The sequence below is a fragment of the Salvelinus alpinus genome, chromosome 15 (assembly GCF_045679555.1).
Source record: "Salvelinus alpinus chromosome 15, SLU_Salpinus.1, whole genome shotgun sequence".
Lineage (NCBI taxonomy): Eukaryota > Metazoa > Chordata > Actinopteri > Salmoniformes > Salmonidae > Salvelinus > Salvelinus alpinus.
The window spans coordinates 38,323,157-38,343,188 of record NC_092100.1 but is presented as its reverse complement, the minus strand read 5'-3'; the positions used below and the strand labels follow the sequence as shown (position 1 = coordinate 38,343,188).

The window sequence follows — 20,032 nt, the reverse complement described above, 5'->3', positions numbered from 1 at the left end:
GAATAGTCTAAAATCTGCATAAAACAATATGCACATTTTCCGAACAGTGATGTGTTCCCATCAAATTGACAGACAAAAGGCTGTGCGTGATGATGTAGTGCAACTAAAAATAGCTTTTGCGGTTAAATTCCCATGTACCGAATAAAAATAAATAAACAAGTTAAATGGGTTTCCAACGCATTTTCAACTCTACTGATGGTTTTCACACACAAAATGTTGGATTATATAGTGAGTGTGCCCACTCTGGTATCGGCATCGCTGTTGGCTAGTGCGCACGTATAGTTTACATGATGAGATTATTAGGACAAAAGAGCGAGATTATTTGATATATCTCGAACGGCAGACAAGCATCAATCACCATGTCACCAGAATAAGACCCTCGATGTTTATTGGAAAGGAGCATCAAGCTCACCACCTTGCACTTTCACCACCCTGTGAACTTCATCACTAATTTATTTTATCTTTAGCCTAATAAACTGCATGCTTTCCCTACGAGTCGTAGTGGGAGGACCACAACATGTCATCGTTTGACTCCAAGTTTACTTTGATGTGATGGTTATTATATCAATATTTGCGCATAAAAGTGTTTCCATTGATATTTCTCGCATAATTCATTATACCAACACAAATTCCACCTTGTCTAGCGTCTTTAGGCCTCTCATAATTTTTTAAAATTTGACATGTACTTTACTTGCATAAAAAGGTTGGATGGGAACCTGGTTATTGACAGTGATCATGATTGGTGCCTTGCACCTTCATGTGACCAGCTGTAGATTCATGATTTGGTAATTGTTTAAACATGTTAACAATTTTAATGAAAGGACAAAAGGTAATACTGAACCATACAATCAATCAAATGTATTTATAAAGCCCTTTTTACATCAGCAGATGTCACAAAGTGCTATACAGAAACCCAGCCTAAAACACCAAACAGCAAATGTAGAAGCACGCTGGCTAGGAAAAACTCTGTAGAAAAGCAGGAACCTAGGAAGAAACCTAGAGGAACCAGGCTCAAACAGGTGACCAGTCCTCTTCTGGCTGTGCCAGGTGGAGATTATAAGAGTACATGGCCATTAAGGCCAGATTGGTCTTCAGTATGTTCATAGATGATCAGCTGGGTCAAATAATAATCACAGTGGTTGTAGAGAGGTTGCAACAGTTCAGTACCTCAGGAGTAAATGTCAGTTGGCTTTTCATAGCCAAGCATTCAGCAGTGGTGTTAAGTACTTGTGTTTTTTGGGGGGTATCTCTACTATACTATTTATATTTTTGACAACTTTTACTTCACTACATTCCTAAAGAAAATAATGTACTTTTTGTTCCATATATTTTCCCTGACACCCAAAAGTACTACATTTTGACAGGAAAATGATCTAATTTACACACTTATCAAGAGAAGATCCCTGCTCACCCCTACTGAGTCTGATCTGGCGGACTCACTAAATACATGCTTCATTTGTAAATTATGTCAGTGTTGGAGTGTGCCCAAGGCTATCTCTCTGCTTTGCTTACTATAAGGAATTTGAAATTATTAATAATTTTACTTTTGATACTTAAGTGTATTTAAAACCAAATACTTTTAGACTTTTACTCAAGTATTATTTTAATGGGTGACTTTCACTTTTACTTGAGTCATTTTCTATTAAGGTATCTTTACTTTTACTCAAGTATGACGTTTGAATACTTTTTCCACCACTGGCATTCAGAGGTCGAGACAGCAGGTATGGTAGAGAGAGTCTAAAACACCATGTTTTTACAAGCTCTGTTTGCTTTTTGGCAAACCAGGTTTCCATCCAACCTTTTTATGTGAGTAAAGTACATGTTGGATAAAAAATGTATTTACAGGCCTGATGGAAACAGCAAATTTGTCTGTAAACTTTTCAAATCTCGACAAAACAAAATACACTAGACAAGGGTGGATCTTTTTCTGTCTAAAATGTATTATGTGAGACATGGCAGTGGAAATGTTTCTATGTGCAAATATTGATCATATTGGAGTCACGTAATGATCTTTTGTGATCCTCCCACTACGAGTCGGGAAAGCATGCAATTTATTAGGTAAGGCTACATTTTCTTTTTTATTCTTTTTTTTTTCACCTTTATTTAACCAGGTAGGCCAGTTGAGAACAAGTTCTCATTTACACTGCGACCTGGCCAAGATATAGCAAAGCAGTGCGACACAAACAACAACACAGAGTTACACATGGAATAAACAAACGTACAGTCAATAACACAATAGAAACGATCTATATACAGTGTGTGCAAATGAGGTAATATTAGGGAAGTAAGGCAATAAATAGGCCATAGTGGCGAAGTAATTACAATTTAGCAATTACCTGTTTTTCTCAAATCTGTTTTTGCCTTGTTATTATAGGGTATTGTGTGTAGATTGTGGAACAAAAACAACAATTGAATCAATTTAGAATAAGGCTGTAACATAACAAAATGTGTAAAAAGAAGTCAAAGGGTCTGAATACTTTCCGAGTGCACTGTAAGTATTTTCTTTTTCGCGGCAGGTAGCCTAGTGGTTAAGTGTTTTGACTAGTAACCGAAAGGTCGCTGGTTGGAATCCCAAAGCCGACTAGATGAAAAATCTGTTGATTTGCCCTTGAGCGAAGCATGTAACCCCAATTGCTCCTGTAAATTGCTCTGGATGAGAGTCTGCTAAATGACTTTATACAATTTAGCAATTAAACACTGGACTGATAGATGTGCAGAAGATGAATGTGCAAGTAGAGATACTGGGGTGCAAAGGAGCAAAAAAACAATCTGGGGATGAGGTAGTTGGATGGGCTATTTACAGATGGGCTATGTACAGGTGCAATGATCTGTGTGCTGCTCTGACAGCTGATGCTTAAAGTTAGTGAGGGAGATATGAGTCTCCAGCTTCAGTGATTTTTGCAATTCGTTTCAGTCATTGGCAGCAGAGAACTGGAAGGAATGGCGGCCAAAGGAGGAATAGGCTTTGGGGGTGACCAGTGAAATATACCTGCTGGATCGTGTGCTACGGGTGGGTGCTGCTATGGTGACCAGTGAGCTGAGATAAGGCGGGGCTTTACCTAGCAAAGACTTATAGATCACCTGGAGCCAGTGGTTTTGGCGACGAATATGAAGCGAGGGTCAGCCAACGAGAGCATACAGGTCGCAGTGGTGGGTAGTATATGGGGCTTTGGTGGACAAAACGGATGGCACTGTGATAGACTGCATCCAATTTGCTGAATATAGTGTTAGAGGCTATTTTGTAAATGACATCGCCGAAGTCAAGGATCGGTAGGATAGTCAGTTTTACGAGGGTATGTTTGGCAGCGTGAGTGAAGGATGCTTTGTTGCGAAATAGGAAGCCGATTCTAGATTTAGTTTTGGATTGGAGACAGATGAAAAGTTATGAACTTCACTGGGTGGTGAAAGTGCACGGCGATGAGCTTGATGCTCATTTCCAATACCTATCGAGGGTCTTATTCTGTTGACATGATAATTGATGCTTGTCTGCCGTTTGACAAATAATAACAATCTCGCTCTTTTGTCCATAATAATCTTATCATGTAGTAGGCTATACCCACACTATACCCACACTGTATCTGCGAGTGCGAGCAGTTGGCTAGAGCGCCCATGCACTCACCAGAATGGGACGTTCGCAATATTACACAAAATGTTTTGTGACAAAACCATCAGTAGAGTTGAAAATGCGATGGAAATGTTTTATTCGGCACTACGTCATCTGGCACAGCCTTTTATTGGCCACTAGCCAATTTGATGGAAACGTGATGGGAAAATGTACATATTGTTTTTAAGAATTTTTGAATATTCACATTTAAAATCTGTCCCCAATTGGATGGAAACCCAGCTATAGATGCAGATAAAACCAGTCATGCATACAAATGTGTATATACTGTAAGAGCTTGATGTTACTGTTTAACTTATTGTTTTCTCAACATCTACTGCATGTCCATCGATCTTTTGACTCATTCCATGCAACATTAACTCTCCTTCAATGCATAGCCGTGGGAAGTAGGGGTGTCGAGGGTGCTGCAGCACCCCTGAAAACGCATTTTTTTTTTTTTGATGAATAAAAATATACAGTACCAATGAAAAGTTTGGACACACCTACTCATTCAAGTGTTTTTCTTTATTTTTTACTATTTTCTACATTGTAGAATAATAGTGAAGACATCAAAACTATGAACTAACACATATGGAATCATGTAGTAACTCAAGTGTTAAACATCAAAATATATTTTAGAATTTAGATTCTTCAAAGTAGCCACCCTTTGCATTGAGGACAGCTTTGCACACTCTTGGCATTCTCTTAACCAGCTTCACCTGGAATGCTTTTCCAGCAATCTTGAAGGAGTTCCCACATATGCTGAGCACTTGTTGGCTGCTTTTCCTTCACTCTGCGGTCCAACTCATCCCAAACCATCTCAATATGGTTGAGATTGGGTGATTGGGGAGGCCAGGTCATCTGATTCAGCACTCCATCACATTCTTGCAAAAAACTCAAATCTGTTTTTGCCTTGTTATTATAGGGTATTGTGTGTAGATTGTGGAACAAAAACAACAATTGAATCAATTTAGAATAAGGCTGTAACATAACAAAATGTGTAAAAAGAAGTCAAAGGGTCTGAATACTTTCCGAGTGCACTGTAAGTATTTTCTTTTTCGCGGCAGGTAGCCTAGTGGTTAAGTGTTTTGACTAGTAACCGAAAGGTCGCTGGTTGGAATCCCAAAGCCGACTAGATGAAAAATCTGTTGATTTGCCCTTGAGCGAAGCATGTAACCCCAATTGCTCCTGTAAATTGCTCTGGATGAGAGTCTGCTAAATGACTAAAATGTAATGATCAGCTCGTCAAAAATTGAAACCACTTATCATGACAATTTAGCCCACGGTGTAAAGCTCCTGGACAGCAGTTGTGAGTATCCTGATTATCCGTTCCATATTGTGCATTTTACTTTGACCTGTCCTGTTTATTATTGGGCACCATTTGTGTTAGACACATCATGCAGATTTATCAGATCAAATAGCCTGTCTCATTACATTGTCATACATTTTATCTCAAGCCTGTAGGCCACAGAAAAGGCAATTTGGCAATTTCGCGCATTGAGTAGCCTTCAATTCTCAGAACAAGAATAAACTGACGAGTTTCAGAAGAAAGTTCTTTGTTTCTGGCCATTTTGAGCCTGTAGTCAAACCCACAAATGCTGATGCTCCAGATACTCAACTAGTCTAAAGAAGGCCTGTGTTATTGCTTCTTTAATCAGAACAACAGTTTTCAGCTGTGCTAACATAATTGCATAAGGGTTTTCTAATGATCAATTAGCCTTTTAAAATGATAAACTTGGATTGGCTAATACAACGTGCCATTGGAACACAGGAGTCATGGTTGCTGATAATGGGCCTCTGTACGCCTATGTAGATATTCCATTCAAAATCAGCTGTTTCTAGCTACATTAGTAATTTACAACATTAACAATGTCTACACTTTTTCTGATCAATTTAATGTTATTTTAATGGGAAAAAAGTGCTTTTCTTTCAAAAATAAGGTCATTTCTAAGTGATCCCAAACGATAGTATGCACATAGTCAAAAGTTTAGACAAACCTACTCATTCAAGGGATTTTCTTTATTTACTATATTGTAGAATAATAGTGTAGACATCAAAACTATGAAATAGCACATATGGAATCATGTAGCAACCAAAAAAAAAAGTGTTAAACAAATTAGAAATGTTAAAATTGAGATTCTTCAATGTAGTCACCCTTTGCCTTGACAGCTTTGCACACTCTTGGTATTCTCTCAACCAGCTTCATGAGTGCTTGTTGGCTGCTTTTCCTTCACTCTGCGGTCGAACTCATCCTAAACAATTTATATTGGGTTGAGGTCGGGTGATTGTGGTGGCCAGGTCACCCGATGCAGCACTCCATCACTCTCCTTGGTCAAATAGCCCTTACACAGCCTGGATGTGTGTTTTGGGTCATTGTCCTGTTGAAAACCAATGATAGTCCTACTAAGCGCAAACCAGATGGGATGGCGTATCGCTGCATAATGCTGTGGTAGTCATGCTGGTTAAGTGTGCTTTGAATTCATAATAAATCACGAGTGTCACAATTAAAGCACCCCCACACTTCCTCCTCCTCGTTGGGAACCACACATGCGGAGATAATCCGTTCACCTACTCTGCGTCTCACAAAGACACAACGGTTGGAACCAAAATTCTCAAATTTGGACTCAACAAACCAAAGGACAGATTTCCTCCGTTCTAATGTCCATTGCTCATGTTTCGTGGCCCAAGCAAGTCTCTTCTTATTATTGGTGTCCTTTAGTAGTGGTTTCTTTGCAGCAATTCGACCATGAAGGCCTGATTCACCCAGTCTCCTCTGAACAGTTGATATCAGGTTTGAAGGTAAGAACCAGATACAGATTGTGTCAAAGTAACAATGTTTATTACAGCAACAGGCAAACGACAGGTCAAGGCAGGCAGGGGTTGATAATCCAGAGTAGTGGGGCAAAGGTACAGGACAGCAGTTAAGGTCAGGTCATGCAGATTTCGTTAATTCAGAGGTGAGGTATGGGTACAGGATGTCAGGCAGGCTCAGGGGCAAGCAGTCAGGACAGGCAAGGGTCAAAACCACGAGGGTGAGGAAAAAGAGACTGGGGAAAAGCAGGAGCTGAGACAAAACCGCTGGTTGACTTGACAAACAATAACTGGCACAGACAACCAGAAATCACAGGTATAAATACACAGGGGAAGATGGGCGACACCTGGAGGGGGGTGGAAACAAGCACAAGGACAGGTGAAATAGAGACGGTGTGTGACAATTGAGTTGTGTCTGTTACTTGAACTCTGTGAAGCGTTTACGTATTTGGACTGCAATTTCTGAGGCTGGTAACTCTAATGAACGTATCCTCTGCAGCAGAGGTAACTCTGGGTCTTCCTTTCTTGTGGAGGTCCTCATGAGAGCCAGTTTCATCATAGCGCTTGGTTTTCGCGACCGCATTTGAAGAAACTTTCAAAGTCATCGAATCTTCTACCTCTACCTTTTCACAACACAACTGATTGACTCAAACGCATTAAGAAGGAAAGAAATTCCACAAATTAACTTTTAAGAAGGCACACCTGTTAATTGAAATGCATTCCAGGTGACTACTTCATGAAGCTGGTTGAGAGAATGCCAAGAGTGTGCAAAGCTGTCATTAAGGCAAAGGGTGGCTACTTTGAAGAATCTCAAATACAAAATATATTTATATTTATATTTAAAATCTAAATATATTTCTACAATGTAGAAAATAGTACAAATAAAGAAAAATCCTTGAATGAGTAGGTGTGTCCAAACTTTTGACTTGTAGTGTATATTTATTTCCTTTGCTGAAAAATACACTTGTTTTAAACCCCATGCTTTTGGGACTAGCAGAGCCTTCAATTTGGAGTTGCATGCAATACACATATCTAACAGCAGAGGGAAACAATACTCAATATTGAAACAGACATTCAAATCAAGTTTATTCATACATTAAAGTGGCCAGCGCTATCATCTAGGAAAAGGTTAATGTATTGCTGTGGGGAAATGACAGAGGTGTTCTCTTTTTATCAATTGCTGAAACAGAAGGGCATTCTGAGGGCCTGGGAGGGTTATTTTAGAATTTCTCATAATATAACACAGCCTATTATTATTTTACTATTATTATTATTAGCTATGGATAGAATGCAGAAATGTCCTTATCAATATTTTTGTTGCATTTTGCACTGAATAACAAATCCTATTTATGATGTTTTATGTGGTGGGGTCTTCACCTTGCCGTTGAAAATAGATTAAATTGAATTGCATTAATTGCATTAGATATTGGAGGTAACTAAAGTTCATTTTGAAATTGATACTATAATTAATCAATAAGCATGAGGGGTGTGGTATATGGCCAATATACCACGGCTGTTCATAAAAGCACAACGCAATGCAGTTTGCCTGTGTACAGCCATTAGTCGTGGTATATTGGCCATGTACCACAAATCCCCGAGATGCCTTAATGCTTAAATATACCACCGTTTTCAGCCAATCAGCATTCAGGGCACGAACCACCCAGTTTATAACAGACCGTAGACCATGCATTGGTCAAATTTTTTTTTTTTACTGTCCTAATTAGGTTGGTAAACCTGATTTATAATTGGATTTTAGTAACTGAGGAAATACATCACGTGACTGAGGCTATGGGGACTGTTTATATTTGCTCAAATTTGTCATAATTGTATTTTTTTCTTTTTATAAATCATGTTTCATAAATGTTATTTTCTTTATAGATTACAATTGGTGCAGTTCGTTTTGCTTGGCCCGGTGCCCCGGGTGAATGGCGATTTCACTTAAGGACCAATGGAATGGTCTAAAATCAGTTAACTCCGCTAACATGGGGAACCGGGCCATGCAAAAAGAACTCGGCCATCGGCTTTGACGATATCATGCTCAGAAGTCAGATCGTAATGTGTCGATGGTTGATTTCTCTGGTCTTGTTCTATGACTCTCAAATATTGCACACGCAACGGAGTGGGGAGACTTTTTTTTCTGCTGGCTTCCAACATAGCTCGTGCTACTTGATGAAATAACGAGCAAAGTGCTGGAACTGTACGTTCTCTGTGATAACTGGTCCCAACAAAGATTAGAAATATGGGCTTCGTTACCCTTGAAACGAAAACAAGAGCCACTTTTTTTGCGAAACTGGCAGTTGTTGACTACGCTGTGGACGAAGACTGGTTTCATTTAATGGTGTAATACGTGAGTTATTTGGAGTTTAAAATGTGTGAGATGGTGGGTTTATCGAAAGCCTCGTTGTCCAGGAGAACAAGATGGCAGCATTGCAGGCAGACTGAGCATGGTGTGGGTACTTGTTAAACTCGTTAGCATGTTCAGAGAAGCCCTGCTAACTGTATTCTGTCACTAACTACTGTTAATAAAGATAGCCAACGTTTATGTATGCTAACGTTAAAATTATCAAGCCATTTGTGCGAATTTCAATGCATTTCGTAACTAGTAAATAGCTAGCTTGTTAGTTTTACTCATAGTTTGACTTCAATGCCTAACGTAGACGTTGGCTAGCTAACGTTAGCAAATCTGTCAAACTAGTTAACTAGTTGCTAGCCAATAGTTAATGTTAGCAAAACGTTTGTTCGTCAGCATGGGTTGCCTTTTTGATTCGTCCATTGGTTTGTATGTACATTTTAATTATCTGATTTTGGGTGATTTAATTATTGCCTACCAACTAGCTGGCTAGCCAACGTCATGGAATGGCTAACGTTAACTAACTACATTTCGTGGAATAGCAACAGTAACGTTACTGCACTGAGTAGTAATCCACTCGGGGGGTAACGAGAAGTCCCAGTCATGTCCTTCCTCTTGTTGTGACATAACGTCAACTGACAAGATGAACGCTTACATTCACCAGCCATCTAACTTATAATAACAATGTTTTATCCCTCAGACATATAGCTAGTTAAAACATTAACTACCTAGCTAACTATATAACTTACATACTATTGGATTTCTGCCTTGGCACTACTAACTTTAGCTACTTATTTGAAATTACTTAAAGCTACGTTGTCAACAGGTGCCTTATCAACCACCCATACCCCTCAGTTTGCACCCCCACCCATTTGTTGATTACTTACACAGAAAGGTCAGTCACTAGTGATTTGACTTAGTTACTAGTGGCCTCTTACAGCAGGCAGCCTTTACAATCCTGAAATGGTGAGGAGTGTAATTCAACACTAGACCAGGGTCTCCTACCAACGATGGGGAATCAAGCTACTGCGTGTATGGACAGAAGGCATTGCAGCTGACTCTGTTTTTGTACTTAGCTAGTGTAGTAACTAGTAAGTGTTGGACAAGGTTTATGTAAATAATTATAAAGAATTAAGACTTGCTGTTCTGATTTATATCACCACAGGGTACCCCTGAGTGTGAAGTGAACCTTTCATTGGGTAATCAGTTTATTTTATTTTGCACTGTTCCTTTTTGTAGGATGACATCATTTCAGTTCATGTGTGATGCAACTAGCGATCTGCTTTTTGTTATCTGTTTGTTTTTCCAATTTAAATTAGGAACTGAAGTAGGGATGGGCATTTCATATTATGTTACTATTCATATTAATTTTGGGGGATTTTCTGATAGTCAGTAGCTATTTTATTTTGTATTTTGACAATCGAGCAATCAGAATGATGTTTGTCAGGGGTCTCCAACCATTTCCAACATGAGAGCTACTTAAAAAAATGTTTTACTTACTGTGAGCTACTCATTTTTAATCATTTTCTCCTTTCAAATAGGCACATACTTTTCTCCTATTCTCCCTAGCAATTCTTCCCCGGGTCCTTAGTGTACAAGAAAAAGTGCACTCTGTTTTCTGTCAATATACCTGATAAAATAGTGGCTAATAAACAACTCTATATTGTGTTTTGATATTTTCCAAAATTATATTTTTCCTTGTAGAATATTTTTTCAGTAAAAATGACAATTTAACTAGGGAAATCAAGAACAAATTCTTATTTACAATGGTGGCCTAGGAACAGTAGGTTAGCTGCCTTGTTCAGGGGCAGAACAACAGATTTTTTTTTCGGGGATTCGATCTAGCAACCTTTCGGTTACTGGCCCAACGCTCTTAACCACTAGGCTATCTGCCGCCCCTCTTAAAGGAACAACAAAATGTGATGTTCTGAGTCCTTGTCGATGTGTAAATCACAGAAGATCTGGAATCATTTAAATTGCACCTCTGGCCCTTTTTACGTTGCAGATCTAGCGAGGGAAGAATGTGCTGTCTATTCTGCTGGTCAAGTGACAGTTCTCAACTGCTGCTGTTCATTTCATGGCAACGTTTGCAAATAACAAATAATAGATACACTTATTCATGATATACTTCTGCCAGGTAAGCCTTCTTTGCAGTTAACATTTAATTGAAGGTTTTGGGGCAAGTATTTTTGTCGGTGGAACATGTGAAAATTGCATGTACTTTCAGCGAGCTACTGGTAGTGCGCAATTAACCTGTTGGAGACCGCTGATGTAAATGCTAGACAGCGGGCATGCTGCTTTTCTCCGGTAGTTTGGCTAAAAGCAATACAGAATGAAAAGTCAGATTTTCACCATAATAACTGATTCTGTAACAAAAGTTTTTGGGGTGAGTGTTTTGCATTCATCTGTCAGGTATTGTGAAAACTGTTAGGTGAGTGCCTGTAATTGCTTTTTGAAGTGGGGGGGAAATGGCATACTAATGTCAGGGCAACCTGGGGGGCTAAATGCGCAGCAGTAGCTCAATGCACCATTATTAAAAACTGCGTTTTAAAAGTTGTTTTTACTCAATTAAGACTTTCAAATGTCATGGGGTATACTTGTTGGTAAAAATGTCAAGGATAATTTAATTTAGACAAAAGCCTTTCAATTGTTAAAATAGGCCATCTATATATACAGTACCAGTCAAAAGTTTGGACACCTACTCATTCCAGTGTTTTTCTTTATTTTTACTATTTTCTGCATTGTAGAATGATAGTGAAGACATCAAAACTATGAAATAACACATGGAATCATGTAGTAAACAAAAAACTGTTAAACAAATCAAAATATTTTATATTCTTCAAAGTAGCCATCCTTTGTCTTAATGAAAGCTTTGCACACTCTTGGCATTCTTTCAACCAGCTTCACCTGGAATGCTTTTCCAACAGTCTTGATGGAGTTCCCACATATGCAGAGCACTTTCTGGCTGCATTTCCTTCACTTTGCAGTCCAACTCATGCCAAACCATCTCAATTGGGTTGAGGTCGGGTGATTGTGGACGCCAGGTCATCTGATGCAGCACTCCATCACTCTCCTTGGTCAAATAGCCCTTACACATCCTGGGTCATTGTCCTGTTGAACACATGATACTCCTGCTAAGCGCAAACCAGATGGGATGGCGTATCGCTGCAGAATGCTGTGGTAGCCATGCTGGTTAAGTGTGCCTTGAATTCTATATAAAACACAGACAGTGTCACCAGCAAAGCACCATCACGCCACCTCCATGCTTCACGGTGGGAACCACACATGCAAAGATCATCTGTTCACCTACTCTGCGTCTCACAAAGACACAGCGATTGGAACCAAAAATCTCAAATTTGGAATACTTTGAAGAATCTCATATGAAATATATTTTGATTTGTTTAAGAATTTTTTGGTTACTACATGATTCGATATGTTTTGATGTCTTCACTATTCTACAATGCAGAAAATAGTAAAAATAAAGAGAACCCTTGAATGAGTAGGTGTGTGTGTGTGTGTATATATATACAGTGGGGAGAACAAGTATTTGATACACTGCCGATTTTGCAGGTTTTCCTACTTACAAAGCATGTAGAGGTCTGTAATTTTTATCATAGGTACACTTCAACTGTGAGAGACGGAATCTAAAACAAAAATCCTGAAAATCACATTGTATGATTTTTAAGTAATTAATTTGCATTTTATTGCATGACATAAGTATTTGATCACCTACCAACCAGTAAGAATTTTGGCTCTCACAGACCTGTTAGTTTTTCTTTAAGAAGCCCTCCTGTTCTCCACTCATTACCTGTATTAACTGCACTTGTTTGAACTCGTTACCTGTATAAAAGACACCTGTCCACACATTCAATCAAACAGACTCCAACCTCTCCACAATAGCCAAGACCAGAGAGCTGTGTAAGGACATCAGGGATACAATTGTAGACCTGCACAAGGCTGGGATGGGCTACAGGACAATAGGCAAGCAGCTTGGTGAGAAGGCAACAACTGTTGGCGCAATTATTAGAAAATGTAAGAAGTTCAAGATGACGGTCAATCACCCTCGGTCTGGGGCTCCATGCAAGATCTCACCTCGTGGGGCATCAATGATCATGAGGAAGGTGAGGGATCAGCCCAGAACTACACGGCAGGACCTGGTCAATGACCTGAAGAGAGCTGGCACCACAGTCTCAAAGAAAACCATTAGTAACACACTACGCCGTCATGGATTAAAATCCTGCAGCGCACGCAAGGTCCCCCTGCTCAAGCCAGCGCATGTCCAGGCCCGTCTGAAGTTTGCCAATGACCATCTGGATGATCCAGAGGAGGAATGGGAGAAGGTCATGTGACCTGATGAGACAAAAATAGAGCTTTTTGGTCTAAACTCCACTCGCCGTGTTTGGAGGAAAAGGAAGGATGAGTACAACCCCAAGAACACCATCCCAACCGTGAAGCATGGAGGTGGAAACATCATTCTTTGGGGATACTTTTCTGCAAAGGGGACAGGACGACTGCACCGTATTGAGGGGAGGATGGATGGGGCAATGTATCGCGAGATCTTGGCCAACAACCTCCTTCCCTCAGTAAGAGCATTGTAGATGGGTCGTGGCTGGCTCTTCCAGCATGACAACGACCCGAAACACACAGCCAGGGCAACTAAGGAGTGGCTCCGTAAGAAGCATCTCAAGGTCCTGGAGTGGCCTAGCCAGTCTCCAGACCTGAACCCAATAGAAAATCTTTGGAGGGAGCTGAAAGTCCGTATTGCCCAGCGACAGCCCCGAAACCTGAAGGATCTGGAGAAGGTCTGTATGGAGGAGTGGGCCAAAATCCCTGCTGCAGTGTGTGCAAACCTGGTCAAGAACTACAGGAAACGTATGATCTCTGTAATTGCAAACAAAGGTTTCTGTACCAAATATTAAGTTCTGCTTTTCTGATGTATCAAATACTTATGTCATGCAATAAAATGCAAATTAATTACTTAAAAATCATACAATGTGATTTTCAGGATTTTTGTTTTAGATTCCGTCTCTCACAGTTGAAGTGTACCTATGATAAAAATTACAGACCTCTACATGCTTTGTAAGTAGGAAAACCTGCAAAATCGGCAGTGTATCAAATACTTGGTCTCCCCACTGTATATAATATGAACTCCGTTGCCCAGCTATTAAAACACAGGCGGGGCTTAATTATTTGTAGTTTAACGGTAATTGAATACTAACGTCTGTTCGGATATTCGATTAACCATGCCCCTCCCTAAACTAAATCCATTTCAATACGAAAGACACACCTTTTCGTCTGTCTGAACGTGGCATACAGTGCCTTCAGAAAGTATTCATACCCCTTATTCCACATTTTGTTGTAGCCTGAATTCAAGATTGTTTAATAACCCATGACAAAGTGAAAACAACATGATTTTTAAAACTGTATTGAAAATTAAATGTAGAAATATCTCAATTGCATAAGTATTCACACCCCTGAATCAATACTTTGTAGAAGCACCTTTTACGATGATTACAGCTTTGTGTCGTCTTGGGTATGTCTGTCAGCTTTGCACATCTGGATTTGGTGATTTCTCTCCCATTTTTCATTGCAGATTTTCTCAAGCTCTATTAAATTAGTTCAGGAGTAGCTGTGGACAGTGATTTTTCAAATGGCATTCAAGTCTGTCCTTTGGCTGGGCCACTCAAGGAGTTTTACGTTCTTGTTCTGGAGCCATTCCAGCGTTTCTTTGGCTGTATGCTTGGGGTCATTGTCCATTTGGAATGTAATTCTTTGCCCCAGTCTAAGGTCGTTTGCTCCCTGAAGCAGGTTCTCATGAAGGATTTGCCAGTATTTGTCTCTCTTTACTCATTGTTCCCTTAAGCTGTACCAGTCCCTGCTGCTGACAAGCATCCACATAGCATGATGCTGCCAGCTTCATGGTAGGGATGGTGTTAGACGGATGATGAGCTGTGCCTGGTTTTCTCTAGACATAGTGCTTTGCATTCAGGCCAAAGAGTTACATTTTTGTCTCCTCCGACCACAGAATCTTTGTGCCTTTTTGCAAACTGAAGGTGTGCTGTTGTGTTTTTTTCTCTCAGGAGTGGCTTCTTCTGGCCTCTCCCATAAATCCCAGATTGTTGAAGTGCTGTAGAGACTGGAGAACATGCCAGAAGGACTACAATCTCAGCCAAGGAACTCTGTAGTTCTGTCAGAGTGGTCATTGGGTTATTGGTCACCTCCTTGACCAATGTCCTTCATGCCCGGTTACTCAGTTTGGTCAGACAGCTCTAGGCAGAGTCGGGGTAGTTTTGCATTTTTTTCAATTTCCCAATGATGAAGACCACTATTATTGAAAACACTCAATTTATGGACAGGTCTTTGCACTTCATGGCATAGTTTCTGCTCTGACATACACGGTCAACTGTGGGAACTTATAGAGAGGTGTTTCGTAAATCAAACAATTGATTTGGCCTCAAGTGGACTACAAGTTGTAGAGACATCTCAAGGATGATCAAAGGAAATTGGATGCACCTGAGCTCAATTTGGAGCATCATAGTAAAGGGGTATGAATAGTTATGTAAATTAGATCTTTATTTAATAAATTGGCTAACAATAAAAAAAAAAAATGTATTTTACTTTGTCATTATGGGGTATTGTGTGTAGATGGGTGACGGGGGAAAAATTATTTAAACTATTTTGAATTCAGGCTGGAACACAACAAAATGTGGAATAAGTCAAGGGGTATGAATACTTTCTGAAGGCACTGTATTTGTGCCCATGGTGTAACTATTGCCCTGTCAGCATAAAACCTTTCCATACTGTTTGAAGCAAACACTCACTCTGATAGAATCTGCAGCACAGCTAAAACGTTCATGTTTCCAAACTTTGATGATCTAACAAGTGCTGGTACTCCAGAGACTATAGTGACAAGATGAGACATTTTAAAAGGTAATGCTGAAAGGTTAGCTTTTGACAGGCTGGCAGGTTGGCTGTCTGTTTGCTTGTGGTCTAAAGTGTCACACAGTTTGCTGTTTGAATAAAGCCCCCCCCCCCCCCCCCCCCCCCCATCTACTGTAGTTCCCTTTTTTGCTTGCTCTGCTTTTCCTGCCTGAGGGAGACAGACACAGCATAGCTCACCCACAGAGGGATGGGATTCCCCCCTCATTACATTGATATGGTTTTAGTTTTTTGCTGAATGTGCCCCGGTCGAGCTTGCTATGGAGAACCGATGGAAATTCTGGAAACCACATGCTATCTGATCTAACTGAAATGTCTAATTGCCTCCTCCATAGCAATTTTTGTTGGAAGTTGTGTTGAGATGGCCTAACAATCAGCCACGTAACAACAACGTGGCTGGCTAAGTTTTATTATACAGCGTGAAAAATGTATTTTGGATAGTTATTGCCTGCAAAACCAGAGCTGGGGTAATTGTTGTAAACTAATCTTTCCCATTCCTTCTCTCTTACAGGTATGGCCTCAAAAGTTGGTGTACCCACCACATCTTTATCAAACACAAACGAGTGCCTTTTGCAGTGTGAAGAAACAGAGTTGAGCTCAACAGCTGTTTTTTTTTTTTTGATGATTGGAGCCTGTCGACCTATATAATTGGAATACATTTTGGCATTGCCCAGCCTACCAATATCCTCCATTTAAGACAAACTTCAACATCTTGTAGACCCCTGAGTGGGCAGGACATATCTTTGCAGGCCGCTGCATCCCTAAAAGTAGTACACAGTGAGTTGCTCCAAAAAACACCTCGGACCCAGGACCAGGGTCCCCCCTGTCAAGGCAACTGTCCAGAGAAGCCGGAACAGCAGTGGAGCCACATAGGCAGTCAGACTGGGTAGAGGGGACTGTGGCCAGAGAAGCAACAGTGAAGGAGGTGAGGAGATAGAGAGCGGGGGAGGTTTGAACTTGTTGAAAAGCCCCCTGCAATGTGGGCTGAAACGTCAGGGTGAGCACCCGGAGAACAGTGGGAAAGCCATGCAGATAGTGGAGGACGTTTCCATGATACCTGCCATGTTGCAAACTAACATAGGGAACACGGTGGGGGGAGTGCCTCGCAAACAGAATGGGGGAGGGACTGGGGCTCGCAATGTGGTCGGGGATGGGGACTACCAGTTGGTGCAGCACGAGGTCTTGTGCTCCATGAAGAACACTTACGAGGTGCTGGAGTTCCTGGGGCGCGGCACCTTCGGACAGGTGGTGAAGTGTTGGAAGCGGGGCACAGGAGAGGTCGTGGCAATCAAGATCCTAAAGAACCACCCATCGTATGCGCGACAGGGCCAGATAGAGGTGGGCATCCTTGCCCGTCTGAGTGGCGAGAACGCAGATCAGCATAACCTGGTGCGGGCCTTTGAGTGCTTCCAGCACCGCAGCCACACCTGCCTGGTGTTTGAGATGCTTGAGCAGAACCTCTATGACTTCCTCAAGCAGAACAAGTTCAGCCCGCTGCCGCTGAAGGTGATCCGGCCGGTCTTACAGCAGGTGGCCACTGCGCTGAAGAAGCTCAAGAGCCTGGGCCTGATCCACGCTGATCTGAAGCCGGAGAACATCATGCTGGTGGACCCGGTGCGACAACCTTACCGGGTGAAAGTGATCGACTTTGGCTCGGCCAGCCACGTGTCCAAAGCTGTGTGTTCCACGTACCTGCAGTCACGCTACTACAGGTAGGTTGGGCCTGCCCTTTTACGTCACAATAATACAGTTTAGTACTGTGACCTGACTACATGAATAGAGTGTTGTTCATGCCTTTATATGAAATATTTTAAAAGTTGGGATGACAAATCAGCACAACTCCAGTTAGGTTACCAATTAAGCGCTGACCAGTTCAAGATACAGGGGTAGCATTTCACAAGGGTTAGTCTATTGTCCAGAGCTTTATGCATTTAGGCCATTATGTAATATGAACAAAGGGCCCTGTAATAACCTGCAGATTTTTCAGAGGGAGCTTGACGGCATGCAAACGCTTTCCCTGCACTGCCTCTGTTAACCATCAGATGGTTACGCCCAAATGGGCCTACATTACGTAACCTGTTGAAGGAACAGAAGTGTTTACATGAACAAGAATGCCTTTAATGTTTTACATGTTTCCGGATGAGACACATGGAAAATTCTCAATGTCTAATCCTTGTGGCCACTACCATATATAGGCCTATGCTTCCAATTTATCAAGTATGTGAAATGTTGAAACAGTGTTACGTAACATACCTCCGTGACCCGCTTCGGTGTTATGGTGCTTCTCAGAAATGGTCCTGGTCTATGAAGAGCTTAGAGGGCCAGTTTATTCTCATGGCTTGGCTGCATATAGCCAGAGAGGTCAGTAGGCGGGGTGAAGAATGTTGCGTGTAAACGCACATTTAGAGACCGGAGAAAGGCATTTGGACGTTCCTCTGTTTTAGAGTGCACGTGTGTGTGCAGCACACGGCACCAAGGTATTTTTATTTTCTTTCTATCTGCATCTTGGTATTGGAAACAGCAGTTCTCATGTTCAGCCAGCCATGGAGCATGTGTCGGAGGCTGACATGAGGTTCACAACAGCTAAGGCTGGTCGCCTGCCTTATGAACTGTACACAGTGAACAATTGGCTTCTCTTGGATTAATATTTCCATTTCATTGTGATAACTGTAGTTTATCTATGTGTAGACATGCCAGTATGTCCAGTGAACTCAACCTACGCAGACAGCAGTATGTGAACACCCCTGCAGTTGCACACCTGCTAAACCTCCCCCTACGCTGCTCATGTAGGTGTTGGACTTATCTACTTTCTTGATGTTGATTATGTAATGTTACGGAACCCATGTGTGACTTTGTTGCACTCAGGTTATCAGTCAAATAAATATAAGGAGGAACTGAGTGCATAAACTGAAGGTTGAAACCGAGTGTTTCATAAGAGGGATATTACTTCATTCATAGTGCTTCACATTTTGGAGGTGACTAAAGCTATACTTTTTTACTTCTCAACTAGGCCCGGAATGCAGCTCTCAACTATTACTGCTGGATTAAATCAGAAATGTGTTCAAATTACAATGCATAGACTGCTGCCTGTGACATGTAGTTTAGGCCTTATCGTTTTATAGCAGTGGTCACCAAACTTTTCTGAGTCCAGGTCACTGAGTCAAAATGTAAGCTGAGATCTACCATTCACATTTTTTAAATAATATGATTTAAACATAAGCCTATGCAACATTAACCAATAAAAAAACAGTTCTGTAGCAATGAGGTTTGTGCAGTAGGCTATAGGCCCAATACATTATCACAGCTGTGCTTGAATTGCCCTGCCAATGTTGTTCTTATCAGACTATTTCAACATCTTTGGTATACGCTAGTAATAGATAATTTGTTGTATTACTTGTGGCACAGCTGAGTGAGCATAATATATACATTTTTGTTACTGAACTGATGGCCTGCATCTGATGGTCAGTCTGAGGGGATGGAGGGAGAAGCCGTGAGGCTGCCTCTCACCAGACACCGTCCCCTCCGCTCTCCCTCCTTCCGCTGAGAAAAGGGGACACAGTCTTCCAGCTGATGGCGAAACTTAACTCGCACTGCATTATTTCTGCCTCCGAGATCAGAGAAAGTGCAATATTCCTTGATATTTAATAAGACACAAGCCGCGGAAACTTAACGAAAACATTTTGCAATACTCATTCATTGCAGCTGGTTGTAGCATGAGTGGAAGTAGGGAAAACGCACATTTCATGGCTTTATAAAAGTGTTGAACAAAGTGTTGACAGGGCCGAATAACAACTTACACATGAACTTACTCATAAAAAAGCAGCTCTTTGTTGTAATCATTGAGTCTCTATTATCGGAATGGCCAATTAATTAGGGCCGATTTCAAGTTTTCATAACAATCGGAAATCGGTAATTTTGGACGCCTATTTATATATATATATATTTTTACACCTTTGTTTAACTAGGCAAGTCAGTTAAGAACACATTCTTATTTTCAATGACGGCCTAGGAACGGTGGGTTAACTGCCTTGTTCAGGGGCAGAACGACAGATTTTTACCTTGTCAGCTCAGGGATTCAATCTTGCAACATTACGGTTAACTAGTCCAACCACCTCTAACCACCTGCCTTACGAGGTGGCCGCCTGTTATGCGAATGCAGTAAGAAGCCAAGGTAAGTTGCTAGCTAGCATTAAACTTATCTTATAAAAAACAATCAATCAATCATAATCAATAGTTGTAACTACACATGGTTGATGATATTACTAGTTTATCTAGCGTGTCCTGCGTTGCATATAATCGATGCAGTGCGCATTCGCGAAAAGGACTGTCGT

The 20,032-nt window shown here is 41.0% G+C and overlaps 1 protein-coding gene across 2 annotated transcripts in view; it reads left to right on the top strand.

The window, feature by feature from the left end:
- Positions 1-7,770: 7,770 nt before the first annotated feature.
- The window catches only part of LOC139540022 (homeodomain-interacting protein kinase 3-like), a 51,187-nt gene continuing 38,925 nt past the window's right edge, over positions 7,771-20,032 (top strand). The window contains exons 1-2 of one of the 2 annotated variants that reach the window (XM_071343517.1): positions 7,771-8,759; positions 16,213-17,413. In XM_071343517.1, coding sequence (XP_071199618.1) covers positions 16,728-17,413 — 686 coding nt within the window. In that variant the 5' untranslated portion in view covers positions 7,771-8,759; positions 16,213-16,727. The remainder of the gene's footprint in view (positions 8,760-16,212; positions 17,414-20,032) is intronic. The other variant, XM_071343518.1, reaches the window with a different exon arrangement.